The sequence below is a fragment of the Mirounga leonina genome, unplaced genomic scaffold, assembly GCF_011800145.1.
Source record: "Mirounga leonina isolate KUSES-001 unplaced genomic scaffold, KU_Mleo_1.0 Mir_53, whole genome shotgun sequence".
Classification (NCBI taxonomy): domain Eukaryota; kingdom Metazoa; phylum Chordata; class Mammalia; order Carnivora; family Phocidae; genus Mirounga; species Mirounga leonina.
In genome coordinates, this window is record NW_023270807.1 from 99,907,422 (window position 1) to 99,926,978 (window position 19,557).

At 40.9% G+C, this 19,557-nt stretch overlaps 2 protein-coding genes across 3 annotated transcripts in view; one reads left to right on the top strand and one right to left on the bottom strand.

Moving 5' to 3' along the window:
- Positions 1-11,749, bottom strand: NUP43 (nucleoporin 43). The gene is made up of 8 exons (XM_034990995.1): positions 11,588-11,749; positions 11,133-11,255; positions 10,212-10,289; positions 8,057-8,237; positions 6,005-6,140; positions 4,880-5,031; positions 1,391-1,513; positions 1-871 (listed from the first exon to the last, which is right to left on the bottom strand). Exons 1-8 carry the CDS (start codon positions 11,705-11,707, stop codon positions 642-644), a joined length of 1,143 nt encoding a protein of 380 aa, XP_034846886.1. The 5' UTR covers positions 11,708-11,749; the 3' UTR covers positions 1-641.
- Positions 11,750-14,095: 2,346 nt separating this feature from the next.
- Positions 14,096-19,557, top strand: part of PCMT1 (protein-L-isoaspartate (D-aspartate) O-methyltransferase) — a 43,820-nt gene continuing 38,358 nt past the window's right edge. For both annotated transcript variants that reach the window (XM_034990997.1, XM_034990996.1), the window contains exon 1: positions 14,096-14,327. In XM_034990997.1, coding sequence (XP_034846888.1) covers positions 14,099-14,327 — 229 coding nt within the window. In that variant the 5' untranslated portion in view covers positions 14,096-14,098. The remainder of the gene's footprint in view (positions 14,328-19,557) is intronic.

The following is a 19,557-nucleotide window of genomic DNA, read 5'->3' on the forward strand; positions in this document are numbered from 1 at the left end:
TGAAGTTGGGTCTCAGCAGTTGACAGAGTTCTGTTCAAATCTACTCTAATAGAGGAACCTGTCAAAACACTTTCCTTTAACAAAACCTTAAAAAAATGGGAACACTACAAAAACCTGTCATCTTTGCTCTTCTCAATTCTTTGTGAAGTTTATTAAACTTATTAAGGAAATAAAATGTGGAAAGATTGAAGAAAATATCTACAATAAAAAGGATAAACATTAACATTGGCCAGGGCCACCAGGGAGGGGTAATATCCCCCATAGTGTCGATAAAAAGAATAGGAACCTGTTGGTGGTTTGAGAATATTAAGTTCCATAACATCAAAAATGAAGAGCAGGTTCCATGAGCTAAAGCAGGTTCTACAGAATAGCCTGTTTGAAGGCAGTGTATACATGAGCAAAAGGATCCCTCTGATAGTCTTCCACAGATTCCAATTCTCTTGCCATCAGTCATCTCTCTGACTCTGCAACTATGAGAACATTCAATTGACAAAAGTCAAAACAGGGCATCGATATTATCAATAGTTTACAGAAGCTTCCTCTGCAAATTTCACATTTTGCAATAATAAAAATCTGCATAGAAGTTGTACTTCAAAACGCTAACAATGTGCTTCACCTGAAATCTTGTAATTATAGTATTTTCATGAGAAAAGCTGTCTAGTAACATAAATGGCTTCTGAATCAGTTCCACAAACAAGACAAGGACCTAAAACATCCAAACTGTTCACGGACAAAGTCCTGCTGGGAAGCAAGCTTGTGATTTCAATACGGTCTTTTGCAGGATCAGTGCTGAGCCAGGAGCTTATGAGAGACTGGTGAACATTAGTCTGGCTACTAATGCTGTGAGACAAAAAAGTACTATTTCTTCCTCCTGCAAGAAAAAAAGGGGAACACATCTTTCAAGACTAATATTATGTCATAAACATCTGAAATTCTATTGATATTTTTAAAAGGCTAGGATTGAAACTTAATTCCAGAATAACAGGGTGATGACTTCATTATCATACATCACCATTTTTGACCAAAGGCTTATTCAGTGATATTAAATCCTCAAATTTCCATAGGATATTATGGATATCAAATTTGAATTCTTCAAGCAAAGCAGGAGATTTTAACCGTCCTTCTGGTGATTCTTGGATGGAAAGTCTCGGAAATGTAGCATGAAGAACCCTGGCTGTGCGAAGTTAGCCAGCTTATGGCATTTGTAGTCATCAGCACTAGAGTAGTAAGCAGCTGACAGATTTCAAGCCCTATGATACTAGAATTTACCCTGAGGCAGGAGAATGGAAACATTCTACCATTCTTTAATGTTAAAAATACGAGAATTTCTAATGTGGTATTTAAAACTACAACAAAATTACACACAAGAATCTTCATTAAATCCTTTTACCTTGGTTAAACAGTGATGATTTTTCAGGTACGTCTGTGGAGGCATCCCAATGCCAGAGGGATCCATCCTCAGAACAAGTAAATAGATGATCTGGGTTGGACGGGTGAAAGTGCACTTCCCACACTAAAAGATAAGAACCAAGAAGCTATTTCCTGTGCAGAAAAGTTGAACACACTTTAAGACCCTATCTCTAGGCATCATATTCCATTAACCTTCATCACACACCTTCAAACCCCAAGTCTGTGATAAAAATCAAAGGCTTCAGAATTAAAGAAAAGATATAATTCTCCAAATGGCTATAACACATAGATAGGATAAAGAAGCCAAATAAATCTACTTGTGTATTGGGCCAGCAAGTGAATGAAAATAAATGCTACCAGAAGCTATAAAGAACTTATCAAACTCAACACCCAAAGAACAAATAATCCAATCAAGAAATGGGCAGAAGACATGAACAGACATTTCTGCAAAGAAGACATCCAAATGGCCAACAGACACATGGAAAGTGTTCAAGATCACTCGGCATCAGGAAAATACAAATCAAAACCTCAATGAGATACCACCTCACACCAGTCAGAATGGCTAAAATTAACAAGTCAGGAAACGACAGATGTTGGCGAGGATGTGGAGAAAGGGGAACCCTCCTACACTGTTGGTGGGAATGCAAGCTGGTGCAGCCACTCTGGAAAACAGTATGGAGGTTCCTTAAAGTTGAAAATAGAGCTACCCTACGACCCAGCAATTGCACTACTGGGGATTTACCCCAAAGATACAAATGGAGTGATCTGAAGGGGCACAAGCACCCCAATGTTTATAGCAGCAATGTCCACAATAGCCAAACTATGGAAAGAGCCTAGATGTCCATCAACAGATGAATGGATAAAGAAGATGTGGTATATATACACAATGGAATATTATGCAGCCATTTAAAAAAAAATGAAATCTTGCCATTTGCAATGATGTGGGTGGAACTAGAGGGTATTCTGCTGAGCAAAATAAGTCAATCAGAGAAAGACAATTATCATATGATCTCACTGATGTGAGGAATTTGAGAAACAAGACAGAGGATCATAGGGAAAGGGAGGGAAAAATGAAATAAGACAAAACCAGAGAGGGAGATAAACGTAAGAGACTCTTAATCTTAGGAAACAAACTGAGGGTTGCTGGAATGGAGGGAGGTGGGAGGGATGGGGTGGCTGGGTGATGGACACTGGGGAGGGTATGTGCTATGGTGAGCACTGTGAATTGTGTAAGACTGATGAATCACAGACCTGTACCCCGAAACAAATAATACATTACATGTTAATTAAAAAAAAAAAAAAAATAAATAAATGCTAATCATTTGACCTATTACATTTTTTTATGGAAGAATATGACAATGGGGTAATTCCTAAAATATGTACTTTTAAGATTTTATTTATGTATTTGTCAGAGAGAGCACACAAGCAGGGGGAGCAGCAGGCAGAGGGAGAAGCAGGCTGCCCACTGAGCAAGGAGCCTGATGCGGACTCGATCCCAGAACCCTGGGATTGTGACCTGCGCCGAAGGCAGATGCTTAACCAACTAAGCCACCCAGGTGTCCCTAAAATTTTTTTTTAAATTGTTAAGTTCTCTTATTTTCAATTCCTGTGTCATTAACATATGAAGAAAGGTTAGGTGTACCTGAGTGGCTCAGCTGGTTAAGCACCTACCTTCGGCTCAGGTCATGATCCCAGGGTCCTGGGATTGAGCCCTGCTTCTCCTTCTCCCTCTGCCCCTCCCCACTGCTCATGTTGTCTCTCTCACTCTGTTCTGCTCTCTCTCAAATAAATAAATAAAATCTTAAAAATATATATATGAAGGTTATATAACTGGAAAAACAGAGAGAATACCATAAAAGCAACATACAAATGAATTTCTAAGCAGCAGTTCAATTTTGCTTCATGCCAGGCTTCTGGATACCTCTGGTATATATCACAGAAATAGCAACTAGCTCTTAGCAAACTAAAACCTATAAATGCTCCCAGAATCTGGACTCATTTTCAGATGGAGGGCTTTTAAGAAGCCAGCGTAGGATTGAGGACCCTGCAAGTTCTAAACTTTAAGGGAACTTTGTGTCAATAGACAAATGGGAGCCAACAACTGGCCAGGTCGCCTTAGGAGGTTCTCTGCAGCATGCAAATCAAACAGGTAGTCTGTGAACAAGAGTTCTGTGATTCTGGACTAGAACCTTAAAGAGGCATCATAGAAGGTGCCTGGGACATGGCATAAAAAGTATTAGAAGGCACATGCTTGCAATTGGGCAATTTTCATTCTGACAATTACCACAATTAAGCATCATGCCACAAAACATTAAAAGGTCATCTTCCTCAAGAGAACTTGTTCTGGGCAAATCCCTATGTAAAATACATTCATACTGTTTCATTAAAAAAAGTGAAAGAAAATAGCCTCTAGAGCCATAAGCCTACTGTACAAACCTAGATTCTTAAGTATTTATTTTCAGAGTAGAAAACAAACCTCTATACTAAAACATCTTATTTCATTTCTAGTCAAGAGTCAGAATGAATCAAAACAATACATTACGATCTGCTACATTTGTATGTATTGCTTGGCAATACAGGCTGGCAGTTAAGGGGGGCTGGAAGAAGAGATCTGAAAGTTTGTAATATTACTACCACTGGCTTAGCCAACATCAGATTCTATGAGGACATACCCTATTTTTTATTTTTTCCCCCCTGGGTACAGTTATAACTAGAAGAGGCAAAAAATTTCTATCCTTTTATTTGCTTATTAAATATAATCTTAAAAATCATTTATCTTTCCAAGGTAATAATGGAACTTAAAATCGAGATTACAATACTGGTATGTTTCTACTTCTGTACTTTTATTCAAGCAAAGCTTAACATAAACTTCTCTTAAGTCAGAATTTAAAACTATAATGTAGTCATGGTATCAAAGATGGTGATAAAATGAAAAATTTCTGTCTAGTCAAAAAATCCCCAAAATCAAAAGATGAACAAAAAGGGGACAAGATCCTATATATACTGTTCCTATTTAAAAAAAAAAAAGGTACAATTCTTCTGTGAGGAACACACAGATTGGTAAATATTAACAATAGCCTGCATTTGCATGGGAAAGGGCATCCTCTTATACAGAGTATGGCAATATAAACTGGTATTATTTTTATGTATAACAGTTTGATAACATGTATCACAGCTTTATGTTTTGGCTCACCAATTCTACTTCTAAAAAATTATCCTAAGAAGATAAGCCCATAAAGATGAACATATAAGGATAATCACTGTGGTTTTGGATAAAATAATGAAACATGTTGAAGAACTTAAGTGTCAAGTAAAATACATATATTTACATAATATACATAAATACATAAATACATATAATTCAGCCAAAAGCTACTGTAAAATGATCCGTATGTATGATTATGGAAAGCTGCTTACAGTACATCATACTACTATCCAACAAAAACTCATGTATCTCCACAGCACTTACTTTCAGCTTCATGAGCCTTCAGCAGAGACACAGGCATAGTGCCTTGTCTAACATCCCAAATACTCAGCATTCCATCCTGGCCACCAGTAGCTACAACATGCTGCTGGTTGGGATGTCTGTCAACACAGTGGAGGGGCACTCGGTCACCAGTCCTTTTATGGGAGATACAATGACATCAAACATGTTGTGAAGTAGGATTTATCTTTGCATAATCCATGAAACATGTTTCACTCTAGAAACTAAATGATGACTTTGTGGCTGGAGCTACTAGCTGAACTTAAATTATGTCAAAAAATTGAGTGCATTAAATATATTTCTAAATATTAGAATTTTGCAATGAAATTAAAGCCAAAGTTATTCCCTCTTCGATTTGGAGACATAAGGAGCATGATAATCTGATGGTAAGATATGCAAACATATTTCCATTTCTTGGTATTTTAAAAACATTATGTACAACTAAGCAGCATATTTTTTACTTTTACCTTATTTAATATTTTGTTTATATAATTACTTTTTCAGTTTGACACATTCTATATTCTTATTAGGGAAGAGAAAATCGCACACACAGAATGGGAATTTTTGCTCAGAAAAAATATCTTGGGATTGTATTTTTTTTTTTTTTTTTAAGATTTTATTTATTTATTTGACAGAGAGACACAGTGAGAGAGGGAACACAAGCAGGGGGAGTGGGAGAGGGAGAAGCAGGCTTCCTGCTGAGCAGGGAGACCGATGTGAGGCTCAAACCGAGGACCCTGGGATCATGACCTGAGCCGAAGGCTAACGACTGAGCCACCCAGGCGCTCCTCGGATTGTATTTTTCACCCAATCACATCTGGATTGCATTGTACCTACTATCAGTAGAATCACTTGCTGAGCAAAAATAAATTCCCCATTAAATAATATAAACTTCAAAGAGATAAAGGCTCTGAATCAATACGACAAATATTTACTAAATGCAGCACAGCAGTACCAAACCCATCAAATTACACTTGCTTTATCAAATTTAATCAGGGATCATTCTCTTCAAATGCAATTAAAATACAGTATGGTTTAAAGTCAGTTGCTATAAATAATCGAACAAATTAATTTTGCATTACGGTACTGAAATTACAAATGAAAACTTACAGTGATAATATCTGAGAGGGCTCATTTCCTTGTTTTCTGAAATCCCATATTTTTAATTGCCCAATTGAATTTACTGTAAGAATCTCAGGAGTTCGAAGGAAGGTTACAGCATGGAGTGTACTGCTATCTGCATTGTCTACAAATTAAGAAAACAGTAGTGTGTGTTAATAAGTCCTACTTTTCCACAAAATTCTTAAATTGCATTCCTTCTATTGATTGAAATATTACAAGTGAACTTTTAAATAAGTCAGTCTAATTTCTATAGAAAAATGCACGGTAATATATATGTTAAAATGGACTCTCCTTTGATAGAAATATATTACTTACAGAACATCTGACTGTTTTCCAAACAGAGGGCAGAGTTTTCATATATTTCTCTATTTCCACCTAAGATTGTCACCCTCCAATGCTGATATAGCTATTCAAGTTCCTCCATATACAATTTTATATCTCCCACTAGTGCTTAACCCAGAACCTCCAAACCCCAGTGCTTCCTATAGAGCTCATTCCGAACTTGTATCATTTGGCTGACTTATCTCAAATCTATTCATCTTTAGGGTCGCCTGGTTGGCTCAGTTGGTAGAGCGTGCAACTCTTCATCTCAGGGCTGTAAGTTTAAGCCCTATGTTGGGTGTAGAGATTACTTAAAAATAAAATCTTCAGGGGTGCCTGGGTGGCTCAGTCAGTTAAGCATCTGCTTTTGGCTCAGGTCATGATCCCAGGGTCCTGGGATCAAGCCTTGCATCAGGCTCTGGGGTCAGTGGGGAGACTGCTTCTCCCTCTCTTTCTCCCCCCCGGCTGGTGCTCACTCTCTCTTATGCTCGCTCGCTCTCTCTCTCATGCTCCTCTCCCTCTCTCTCTCAGATAAATGAGTGGAATCTTAAAAAATAAATTAATTAATTAAATAAAATAAAAAATCTTAAAAAAAAAAAATCCCTTCATCTTTAGCCTCATTAACTCTCTTCTCCATGAAGTCCTTCCAGACTGGTATATACTGGTCCTTTACCTTTTCCTAGAGTGTTTAAGTTATACCACATATTTTTTTTAAGATTTTATTTATTTATTTGACACAGAGAGAGATAGCGAGAGAGGGAACACAAGCAGGGGGAGTGGGAGAGGGAGAAGCAGGCTCCCAGCTGAGTAGGGAGCCCGATGCGGGGCTCGATCCCAGGACCCTGGGATCATGACCTGAGCCAAAGACAGACACTTAACTGACTGAGCCACCAGGCGCCCCTATACCACATAATTTAACATATACTTCTAAACTTTTGTGACAGTCCTCCAAACTCCAGGCAATGGTCCTTAACAGTTAAATAAACGTTCTTCAGAACTAAAAAAAACTAACAAACAATACAAAAAACTGATTCATGGGCTGAATGCACAGAGGTTCTGATTCAGGAGGTCTAGGGTAGTGAGTTGTTAAAACTACTGTCAGGCTGGAAAGCATAGTTGAGAACTACTAGACTAGAATAATCCTTCTAAAGCATGACAGGGAGTTTATCATCCCCTTGCTCAAAAAGATTCAATGGCTTCTTAGTGGCCCAACTAACAAAATGTAACCTCTGTAGCTATGCATTAGACTCTTCACAACCTGGCCCCAATTTACTTCTCTTGCTTTATCTGTCACCTCTCCTACATAAGTATGGAAAACTACACTTTTTGTCATTCTCTAAATGGACGTATCCTGCCTCCATGTTATTCCCTTTGTTTGGTGTGCCATCATTTAGGATTATTTACGGTCTAGAACCTAGATTAAATCAATTGCCACTTGCTCCTCAATTCTTTATTTGATAATCTTCACCAGCCAAAAAAAACACACAAAAACCCAAACCCAAACCCAAACAAAAAAAAAACACCCCCTCAAAAAAAAAACCCAAAATAGTTTCTCCTGCGTAGTCATTCATTCATACACGCCTTATCGACATATTGTCTTATAAAGGGATCCTACTCTGTATATTTTTACATCCCTCAAACACTTAGCATTGGGTCTGCTTAGCACATGGTAGGTGCTCAATTACTACGTGATAACAAAAGAAGTATGATTTTTCTTACCTATGGTTCTCACCGCCTCCTTGTGATCGACTCTGAAGAGATTGATCCGACCATCTTCTCCGACGGTGACAATTTCTGGGTTACTGCACACAATACCTGTGCACGGTGCACTGCCGCAGGAAGGACTGCCCGGACCTGTGTGGTAGTGAGCGGCTGTCCACTGCTGGCTGACCGACAGAGTCTAGGAGTCAGAAATGAGAGTACGATGAATCAAAGCAAAGCCCTAAAAACTAGCACTTTTCCCTGAATGAAGAGTATTTTAAAATTCTGTCTCACACCCTCCTAGAGAAAGAATAACTCCCTCCTTTTTCCTTTGTATTTCTGGGCACTAAAGCCTAGAAACTACTTCCATCAAAGTTCTGTATACACTGGATTAGACTAAAAAAATGCTTTTCAATAATATCTTCAACTTATCTCAAAGAAATGGTTTAGGTATCAGATAGTTGTGTGTTCAAAAGCAACTCTAAATTCTTTTTTTTCTTTTTTAATAAGTTTTTTTTATTTGAGAGAGACAGGCACAGCGAGAGGGGGAACACAAGCAGGGGGAGTGGGAGAGGGAGAAGCAGGCTTCCCACTGAACAGGGAGCCCGATGCGGGGCTCGATCCCAGGACCCTGGGATCATGACCTGAGCCAAAGGCAGACGCTTAATGACTGAGCCACCGAGGTGCCCCCCCGCTTTTTTTTTTTTTTAAAGATTTTATTTATTTATCTGAGACAGAGAGAATGAGAGAGACAGAGAGCACATGAGAGGGGGGGAGGGTCAGAGGGAGAAGCAGGCTCCCTGCCGAGCAGAGAGCCCGATGCGGGACTCGATCCAGGGACTCCAGGATCATGACCTGAGCCGAAGGCAGTCGCTTAACCAACTGAGCCACCCAGGCGCGCCCCCCCCCCCCCCCGCTTTTTTAAAAGATGTTATTTATTTATTTGTCAGAAAGAGAGACAGCACGAACACGCATGCAAGAGAGCACAAGCAGGGGGAGTGGCAGGCAGAGGGAGTAGCAAGCTCCCCGCTGAGCAAGCAGCCTGATGTGGGACTAGATCCCAGGACCCTGGGAAGAAGACTTGAGCCAAAGACACTTAACTGACTGAACCACCCAGGAGTCCCTAAAAGCAACTCTACATTCTTTTTTTTTTTTAAGGATTTTATTTATTTGACAGAGAGAGACACAGCGAGAGAGGGAACACAAGCAGGGGGGGAGTGGGAGAGGGAGAAGCAGACCTCGCTTAATGACTGAGCCACCCATGTGCCCCACAACTCTAAATTCTTAAGGGAATTAGCCTACATCTAAGAAATAAATCTTTAGTGTTTTCTAACTGAAGCCATTAAGAAAAATACGTAAGAAGATCTGGGTCTTATATTTACTAGGCATGTCTATTAGGAAGATGACCTTTATTAGCCTGAAAATCTAAATAAGCAATCTCTTCAAGCAACTTAAAACTGTTACTACAAATGCGGCTATGTTAAAGAACTGCCCTACCATTATGAAGGTCAGCACTCAGGCTTTCAATACACAAGAAAGGCACTGAAAAAATGTCAAGTCTTCATATAGCGCATCCTCTCTTCTAATTAAAACCTAGGTTCTAGGGGCGCCTGGGTGGCTCTGTCGTTGAGCGCCTGCCTTCGGCTCAGGTCGTGATCCCAGGGTCCTGGGATCGAGCTCCGCATCGGGATCCCTGCTTAGCGGGAAGCCTGCTTCTCCCTCTCCCTCTGCAGCTCCCGCTGCTTGTGCTTGCTCTCTCTGTCAAATAAATAAGTAAAATTAAAAAATAAATAAATAAATAAAACCTAGGTTCTATCCATAGAAGCAAAGTAGCTGTCCCTGTTCTCTCTAATGATACCCAAGCTAGAAGGTGCTCTTTCTTTGAAAGATCAGAACAGTAACTTTTAAAAGAGAAAATTACAGGAAAATTACTTGCCAGAAAACCATATTGATAGCTCTGGACCAACAGAATTTAAGAGATATCTAATTTCAATAAAAGCTCACACAAACCTGGTTTGGGAATTAATCTACTGAAAGATAGGTAATATGGTATTTCCCCCTCCATATTTTGAGAGTATGAAACTTATTTGTGTCATTATTACATACAATCTAGTTTAGGCCTCCTTAAAAATAATTAAAATATAAATTCAGTTTTCAAGCAAAAATTCTTTACCTGGTTATTCGGGTGGTGAAGGAAAACTGTTACACATCCTGTTGATGAAGCAGCTACAATTCTTTCCTGGTCAAAAAACTGAATAGAAAATTCTTGCTTGTTATGGATTCAGAAATATCGATAGGAAGGAAACCCATTTGTTTAACTCAATTAGTAGTACAACAATTTTAAAATGCAAAGAGCCTATAAAATGCTAAGCAAATAAAATGTGATGATGGATCTGAAAAGTCAAAACCACTACACAAATGAAAGGATTTTCATGAACAATAAATAAATTTTTTCCCCTCAACTCCTTCACCTAGAACTGGTTTAATTTTGGACTACCACCATAGAGGTTTAGAAAATAATCATTCTCAAGGTTAGGCAGCTTTCTATAGAAGAAAATGCAGGGACTTTGAAGTCCTACAGACCAGGGTTTGAAAACTTAATTCTATTCCCCCCACTTTAATGGCTTTGAGACATTGACCAAGTTAAGTTCTCTAAGCCTTGGTAAACTTTTTAAAATGGAAGAACTAATCCCCACTTAGGGGGTTGTTATAAGAATTTATAAAGCAAAACCACGTATAGTGCCTTGCACAGTATTTGTCCCATGGTGACATATAACACCTGATTCACAAACACGTGATAAAAATATTAGACTTTTGTAAAGCCCCCCAAATGATGTTTGGCACACAGATGGCCAACTAATTAAACAAACAAACCAGGATTTTAAAAACTGTGATTAAATTCACATCCCCTTCCCCAGTTCTGATTCTGCCATTGAGTGGCTATATAATTAATATTAGCAAATCATAACCTATAGAGAACTCAGTTTCCTGTAAACCCGGAATAAGACTAGACAAAATCTAAGGTCCTTTGCATCTCCAAATATATTAATCTCAGTTTTTAAAAAATTAGCTTTTGGAAGTTACACAGACTTACTTGTAAATCCATTACATCGCCATGGTGTCTGATATCACACAGTAACTGATGGTCTCCTTCAAACCCTCCATCAGAGTCCAAGTTCCCAAAATCTCCAATAGACCACAGTGAAACATAATTTTCCTGTAAAGCAGAAAGTTTTCTCTTGAGATGAAATATACATCAAACTCTTGAACATTAAAATCTGTGTTGCCTTCAAGCAACCTTGCTTTGAAAGCATCTCAGATAAATGGAAGGTGAGGGTTTAAAATACGAGATTCGAGGCTCAGGCACATCATCGATGGCTCTGAGGTACCGGACAACCGAACCTGAGATGGGAACTGGGGGACGGAGATGGCGAGAGGAGCTAGAAGGCGAGAGGAGCTAGAAGGCGAGAGTTCGCGCGCAGACCCCCAGCGGCGCGGTTCTAGGAGAAAGAGAGGAAGCAGGAGCTTCCCGCCCGGGAGCAGAGGTACCTCATTGTCCCAAGATCCCGCAGCGAAGGTATCCGCGGTCTGCAGGCTCCCCGGAGGTACCGGTCGCCAGCGGGTTTTGCTGATTTTCTGAGACACAAACTTAGCATAAATATCCTCCATGGCAAAAGCAACCCCTACGGGTAGAGCAGGAAACACTGCGCGCGCCTCCGCGTCCCGCCCCTTCCCGCGGAGTCTGATTGGGCCGGACATTACAAGGCGGACGGTGGCCGCGGAGAGCCAATTCCCGTCCTTCGGCAATGCGGGTACCATCAACCCCCAAGCGGGAGGAAGTTGGAGGGCCCTTCCTTACCGAGGTGGCTTTGAACAGAGTCCTCAAAGTCAGTATAGGAACACTGAAACGGTGCATTTGTGCAATAATTGTGCAGTGTAAGAAAAATTTAAGAGCAAAACCAAAACAAAATCAATGCAAGAGAAACCACCTAGTAGCTACACCCTAGCATTCAGTTTTGTATCTCAGCACCCATTGAAAATACTGAAAATCCTTCAATTCTTATAGAAGTACCTTCATTACTGCACAACCTTTATTCTAAAGGTCTCCCTCTTTGTCTCTCAAACAAATACTTTGCTTCCAAGTTGTTAATACACACTGTCAGAGCCTGGAGTTGGAATTCTAAAAACTCCAATTCTAGTTTTGACTGAACTGTCTAACTATGTAACCTTCCTCAATTCATTTATGTATGTAATTAATGAGTTTGATATGTAACGTCGACAGCCTAGGAATTAGTGCTCTAGGTTCCTGCTTCTGTACTTTGAATTACCTACAATATCCTTTTATTCCTTTCTACTTCTTAGAATCCTTGTCATCCTTCAAGGACCAGTTCCTTCCCCTATCTTTTCCTGATTACTCCAGCCCATGATGATCTAAATAAGCATAGCACTTGACATCTAGACCAGAATAGTACTTATATTTTGCCCTCTGCTGCCTGTTTTCTTTTAATGCAGATCTCCCCAACTAGAATGTAAATCCTATTGCGTACAGAAGGTATCATTGATTTTTTTAAAAAATCTCCTTTATAATACATTCATAACTGTGTGTTGGTTGTTTCTTTAACCTGATATCTTCTTTTTAACGGATATTGGTAGTCCTATTTCCCAGCCACAGCTTATGGAAGCACCACATGTAGATGCAATTCATCTAGGTCAGCTTTAGAGAGACTTACCAGGCTCTTGCTGAGAATAGACTGGTTTTGTTCTTTTAACTAGAATATTAGGAGACTGCAGAGATAAGATAGAAAACTAGTAGAGTCCCAAACGGACAATTTTATTTCTGATATTAAAGAACACTGAGGTGCTTCCTTAGGGCAGTAGGCAGTGCGTCAGTCACATAAAGAACACTTTTTTTGAGTGTGGTTTCATTTACGTCACAGAATCCCAGAAAACAGGTAAAGTACAAGTGTATTTCGGAGTGGTAGTAGAGGCTGAGTGTTACATTTGACAAAATCTGACAAGAACTGGAATTTGAAAACCACTGCTCATGCAGTAGCGTAGAGGTCTTGACATTGCTTTGTTTCCTTTCTTAAAAGTTTATTGGACTAAATGATGACTGGATTCTGTCAGTCTCAGTTCTGATTAGGAGGCAGCAAGTTGGATGTGCCGGGCAATGTTCCCTGTCAGCTTCCCGAACTCATTGTCTTGCAGGGCTGGTAGCGATAAAGCTGGTGTCCAGTCTAACGGTGGAATTTGTGGGGATTAATTAGCTGAAAATGCACACTTTTGTTGGGAAAATAACACATTCTCCATTAGATACTGTGGTAATTTTAGCAGATTGCATTGTTTGCAGGAGCAAAGCATTCCCACGCTCCGCCGCCCCCCCCCTCCCCGTTATGGTGTTCTTCCACTCTGAGTATGTGCTTTAGAGTTGAGAACAAACCAGGGTCCCAAAGTCTCTGCTAACCAAACACTGATGTACTTGTCACAAAGCCAGAGGCTCGAGTACTCGGGTGAGAGAGGGCCTTTGCCCTCCCGTTCTATTAAGATTATTCAGGCTCCACCATACGGAGCTCCGACTCGAACTGACCTAAATATTAGACAACTGGGTTGGGTGAGGAATAACGGAGGAAGCCCACCGTCTAACAATCTGGACAGCTATAGGAGCAGACCCGCGGCTCGCAGCAGCTGACTCAGCTGCGACTACGGAGCTACCGGCAGCGGCGTAACCGGATCGGGCAGACGCGGGGGCACAGATCGGTCCCGCCGTCGTGCCACCGCGCTCGGTGACCCAAGGCCGCAGCCAGGCACGCGACCGACCACGCCGGGGCCCACCCCGCCTGGCCGCAGGGCGAACTCAGCAAGTTGGCGGTGCGCAGCCCGAGTCCTCAGAGAGGGGGCACGCGCCGGCGGCGCTGACTCAGCCCGGGCTCCCAGCCCGTCCGCAGCAGCCGCAGCTGCCACAGGCGCAGGCGGTGGGGCACGCGGCCACCCCTGCCGGCGGCCCCACCCCGCCGCACCCGAGGCCGCGCAGCGTCACAGAGCGCATGCGTGCCGCGGGGTATGCCGGGAGCGCGCAGTGGCGGCACCGGCGGCGACAGCAGTCACAGCGGAGACTACAGCGGGGACGCGAGCGGGGCGGTGACCGTGTGGGAGGTGGTCTCACTCTTGGGGAAGCTGCTGGGCACCGTCGCCGCGCTGAAGGTGGTTCTGTACCTGCTCCGGGTGTGCTTAGCGATGGCCTGGAAATCCGGCGGCGCCAGCCACTCGGAGCTAATCCACAATCTCCGCAGTAAGTGCCACCCCCGCCCAATGTGGGGCAACTGGGCCAGGCTAGGCCTGGACTGGGTCTCCCTGGGCCGTCCGGAACGCTCTGTCTACGCCTCGGCCCCGTGCCGGCTGGAGGGTACGGTGCAGTGTTGCACCAGCAGTATCGAGCGGCTTGCGCTTGCTATCGCCTCCCCCGGGGACCTGTCACTCATCGGCGACGTGGACTGGAAGGGTAGAGAAAGAGCCACGGGTCGCTCTTGGTGAGGCAGGGGCAGGCGTCTCCCCACGGGCCTGGGGGAGGGGTTGCGGCACAGGTGGTGGGGCTGTCACTCGAGTCCGCTGCCTGCTCGTTCGGGTCTGGCGGGCGAGGGGCGTGCCCTCAGGGTGGGGAGATGTTGGCGGGGCCTAGAGGCTGGGCTGGATCTGAGGGGACCCCACCTTTGACCCCCGCGTCGTCTCGCTTTCCTTCTCCTTAATAATCGGCCTCACTGCAAGCATTCTCTCCGTCCTATACAGCCTCCCCCGCCCTCCGTTTTTTCCTCTGGAGGGAGATGCCACCGTCTGATACAGGCGAGGGGAGGGAGGGAAAGATGAGAGTATTGTCATTGCGGATGCTGGGAGAAATTTCTGGGGCGGCTGGCCAGTGGAAATCTTCGTGGGGGGCGGAGGAAGAAATAATCAGAGGATGCTGTTCCTGAGAGACTTGTGTTTCAGGAGCTTTTAGAGGTCTTGGGATTCAACAAATGATTGTGTGTGTGGAATGTTCTAACTTTTTTTCAAGGCAGTTTCTTTATATCATTTTCTTTAGTTATTGTATTCCTTCCTTTTATGATAATTTTAGGGTGGGGTGAGTGCTGTTACTTTCTTTTGTTAAATGGAGATAACAGTGTTGCTGTCGGGTCGGGAGACCAGAAGGACCGCAGTCCGTAATACCTTCACTCTAGTCAGAATTTATAGCATTGTTTGCCACCAGCTTTGCAAATAATCGTATCCTGCCACGTGGTGTTTTTAATTGTCATATGTTATTTGGCTTTTCTTGTATTTGTCATGTTTCCTAATTCGATTTGTAACTTCCTTGAGGGCTAGGACTTTTTTTTTTTTAATCTTTGAATTCTCTCAAACTTAATTCTCATTCCTTTTTTCATGAATGCAATTAAATATACATTATATGCTTGGATCTGTGCCAGAAATACCAAGATGAGTGAGAGAAATGGCACATGGTTAGTACGTAATATTAGTCATTTGACTTTTTTTTAATTACAGTATTTAAAAATTTTGTAATTGTATCCTTTGCATTTAGTAATGAAGAATGTTTAGATTTCAAAATTCTGTCAAGCATTGCCAATGTTCATTTATGGAAGGGTATTTGAGTGGAAGTGGACATTTATATGCTGAGGCAGTATTTTTAAGTCTGATTTAGGTTCCCGTGGATTACACATAAGCTCAATATGTTGTAAATATTTTAATAACATTTCTTAAAATGATCCAGTGCCTGCTCTCTTAGTGTACATATCCAAAACATTCTATGCACAAATTGTGACTAAGTAATTTTCCGCTGGTAAGTTATCACAGTAGACACTGGCCTGTGGCAGAAATTTGTAATCAGGCTCTTAATGACTCTCCTTTTTGGGTCAAACTGGTAGTAAGTCAAGACTAGCTCTTTCCCCAGTGGTTTTATAACCATTTTATTGCAGGGTTATTATTCCTAGCTGAAATTTCTAAGGATGTTTTTCTGTCAGAAAATTTAATAACAAATGTTTAACATACATGGATGTCAATATTGCAAATATTTAGTCTTTACTGTATCTGTGATTTGAGTACTCAAATTGTTTAGCCTCTTGTAACACTTGTGCAATGTTAGTTTCAACTTCGTGCGGAATTCTAGCTAATAGATTTCATTTTTACTTATTAGTTTATTATAAAAGTAGTATTTTCTTGTGAGAATTTCAATTGGCACAAAATTTGAAAATTTCTCTCTTTTCCTAGTTATTCCACTGTTGTATGTTCCTGAAGGCTTCTAGTTGAATCTTTAGAAAAAGATTAAAGCTTGATTATGTTATTGAATCACTCTATTGTATACCTCAAACTAATATAACACTATACTGTTAACTATACTGAAATTAAAATGAAGAACTTAAAAAAATGTGCTATGTTGATGTTGAAGTGAAAAAGGATCTGCAAATTGGAAGAGGAAGCAAATTACAGTTGTATATTTTTATTTATTTATTTATTTTTAAAGATTTATTTATTCATTTGAGACACAGAGATACGGAGAGAGAGAGAGAGCATGAGCAGGGGGGAGACAGAGGGAGAGGGAGAAGCAGGCTCCCCGCCGAGCAGAAAGCCCGATGCGGGGCTTGATCCCAGGACCCTGGAATCACGACCCGAGCCGAAGGCAGACGCCCAACCATCTGAGCCACCCAGGCGCCCCTACAGTTGTATATTTTTAAAAGAAATGAAGTTCACGATTGCTTTAGTTTTAATATTATTATAATTTTATTGAAAATATCTACTGAGTTTTCCTTTTATAAGATGTCATAATAGAAATATGGTATATGATTTCATAGTTGATATATCATTTATGGAATATTGTAAAATGTAATGGTATGTCTCAGTATTTCATAGCTTATGATGACAAGCACTTTTTTTTTTTAAGATTTTATTGATTTATTTGAGAGAGAGAGAGAACACTTGTGTGAGCGAGAGAGAGAGAGAGAGAGAGAGAGGAGGAGCAGAGGGAGAAGGAGGAGCAGACTCACCCATTGAGCCGGGAACCTGACATGGGACTCAATCCTAGGACCCTGGGATCATGACCTGAGCTGAAGGCAGATGCTTAACGGACTAAGCCACCCAGGTGCCCCAACAACCACTCTTAAGTAACTTAGAACAGTGGTCTAAAACTTGAGCATGATTCAGAATCTCCTGGATCCCCTGGAGAGCTAGTTAAAACAGATTGCTGTGGCTCAAGAACTTGCATTTTTTTTTTTTTTAAGATTTTATTTATTTATTTGACAGAGAGAGAGAGGGCACAAGCAGGGGGAGTGGCAGGCAGAGGCAGAGGGAGAAGCAGGCTCCCCTCAGAGCAGGGGGAGCCTGATGTGGGACTCAATCCCAGGACCCCGGGCTCACGACCTGAGCCGAAGGCAGTCGCTTAACCAACTGGGCCACCCAGGCACCCCTGTATTTTTTTTTAATAAATAAATTTATTTATTCTTTTTAAGTAGGCTCCACGCCCAATGTGGGGTTTGAACTTACAACCCTGAGATCAAGAGTCACATGCTCCACAGACTGAACTAGCCAGCTATCCCCAGGAGTTTGTATCTTTAACAAGTTCCTAAGTAATGCTGCAAGTGGTCTGGCCACCACTTTGAGAATCACTGATACAGAGAATTGAAAATTATGAGGTTAAACTCTACCAGTGTTTCAGCTGAATCAGTTTTATGCTTTAGAATAAAGTTTTAAGAAAAAAATATAACAGTCCTGTCCAATAGAGCTCTCTGTAATGTCTGTGTATCTGTCCTCAATATGGTAGCCACTAGCTACATGTGGCATTCAGCATTTGAAATGTGCTTAACACAACTGAGGAACTGGATTTTCATTTATTTAACTTAAACAGCCACATGTGGCTAATGGCTACCATATTGGACAATGCAGGTCTATAGAAATGAAGAATATAGTTATTTTATAATTACAGGCTGATGATGTGCTCTTAAAACAAATTAACTTAAAACAACTATGAGCCTGCTTAATCCAGGAAATGTGACAATTTAAGTAAAGTTTATATTAGAATTTATTTTCTACTTTTATTGGAGTAATATCAAGCCATGGTAAAAGTTAGGAAAAGATAGGGGCAGGAGTAGATGAGGTTGAGAAAGGTGGTCTCCTAGAGCAGGGGTGTCTAAACCTGAGCATTTGTGGAAGGTTAACTCTTAACTGAGAGACTCCAAATGCTATACTGGCCACTTAAAACATTTTTTTTTTTTTTTACCTATTTTTATTTGTTAGAAAAAATTCAATCCAGTGCTCTGATAATATCTGTTATTTTTTACTTTGCATTCTTGATTGTGTCATTTTGCATATACTATAATGTTTACAGGATTTGTCAGTTAACTGATATTTAACTATCTTCTATATGCCAAACTGAACAAAACAAATACTCTCTTTTATAGATTACTTCTAATGGGAGCAGACAAGTATAATACCTAGTATGTCACATGATAAGTCACAAAGTAGGGAAGGAGATTTGGGAGTGTGGGGTACTAGGTTTGCAGTTGTGGGAGGGAAGGCCTCACTAAGGTGTCACTTGAGCAAAGAGTTGGTGGATGGGAAGAAATTCTAACTATGCAGATAGAGCCGGGGGACAGGCATTCCAAGCAGAAAAAATTGTATGTGCTAGACTTGGGGTGTGGGAGAAAGATTGGAGTCAAGGATATGAAAGCAAGGTTTTGGGCCTGGGCATTTAGAATGATTTGGTATTTTCTGAGTTGGAAACAATAAGTGAGTGAGCAGCAGGGACTTTTGGGTGGTGGGGAGGAGGTGTGCAAGGAGGTGTGGAGAGCACGAGTTTATTTTTGGGGATGTTGTATTTGAGATGCTTAGGAGACATTTCGGTGGAGACCTTGATTAGGCATTTGAATAAGGATTATAATAATTTGTAGTTTTTGTATTCTTACTTATTTCTGCAAATAAATTGGAATTATTTTCTTATGCTATTTAGAGTGTCAGTTCTTAGCTACTAGTAGCGTGACTAGTGGAAAAGAGACCATTCCATTAGTTTTATTATGTGTGTTCATGGACCAAATATAACCAGCTAAGAAAATCCTAAGGGATTGTTTTCAGAAATTGGGACCTCATTTAGAATCCAGTCCTCCTCATTTTGACTAGTTTCAAGTCAGTCTTATGGGTACATACTAATAGGTAAACTTACAATACATTGAGTAAGATCTAATTTATATGATGGGGGGGCTTTAATATCAGTATGTCTACTTAAATTTAAATCGATTAAAGTTAAATGAAATTTAAAATTCAGTTTCTCAGTCACACTAACCATATTTTAAGAGCTCAGTAGCCACATGAGGCTAGATCTGTTAGTGCAGACATAGAACATTTCCATCATCCTAAGGTCTATTGGACAGCACTAGATCTAGATGGATTGTATTACATTCTATTTCATGTGATCTTAAGTCCATTGTGCTGTTCCACATATTTTTATTAGTATTACATTTAGTTTTAGCCAACATGCTTTAAGAGTA

Excerpts from the sequence above, each read along its gene's own strand:
- NUP43 (XM_034990995.1), bottom strand. The coding sequence starts at position 11,707 with ATGGAGGATATTTATGCTAAGTTTGTGTCTCAGAAAATCAGCAAAACC. Across the intron at positions 10,290-11,132 it reads GCGATGTAATGGATTTACAA|TTTTTTGACCAGGAAAGAAT; the intron begins GTAAGTCTGTGT and ends TTTTCTATTCAG. Across the intron at positions 6,141-8,056 it reads GGAGGCGGTGAGAACCATAG|ACAATGCAGATAGCAGTACA; the intron begins GTAAGAAAAATC and ends CTTAATTTGTAG.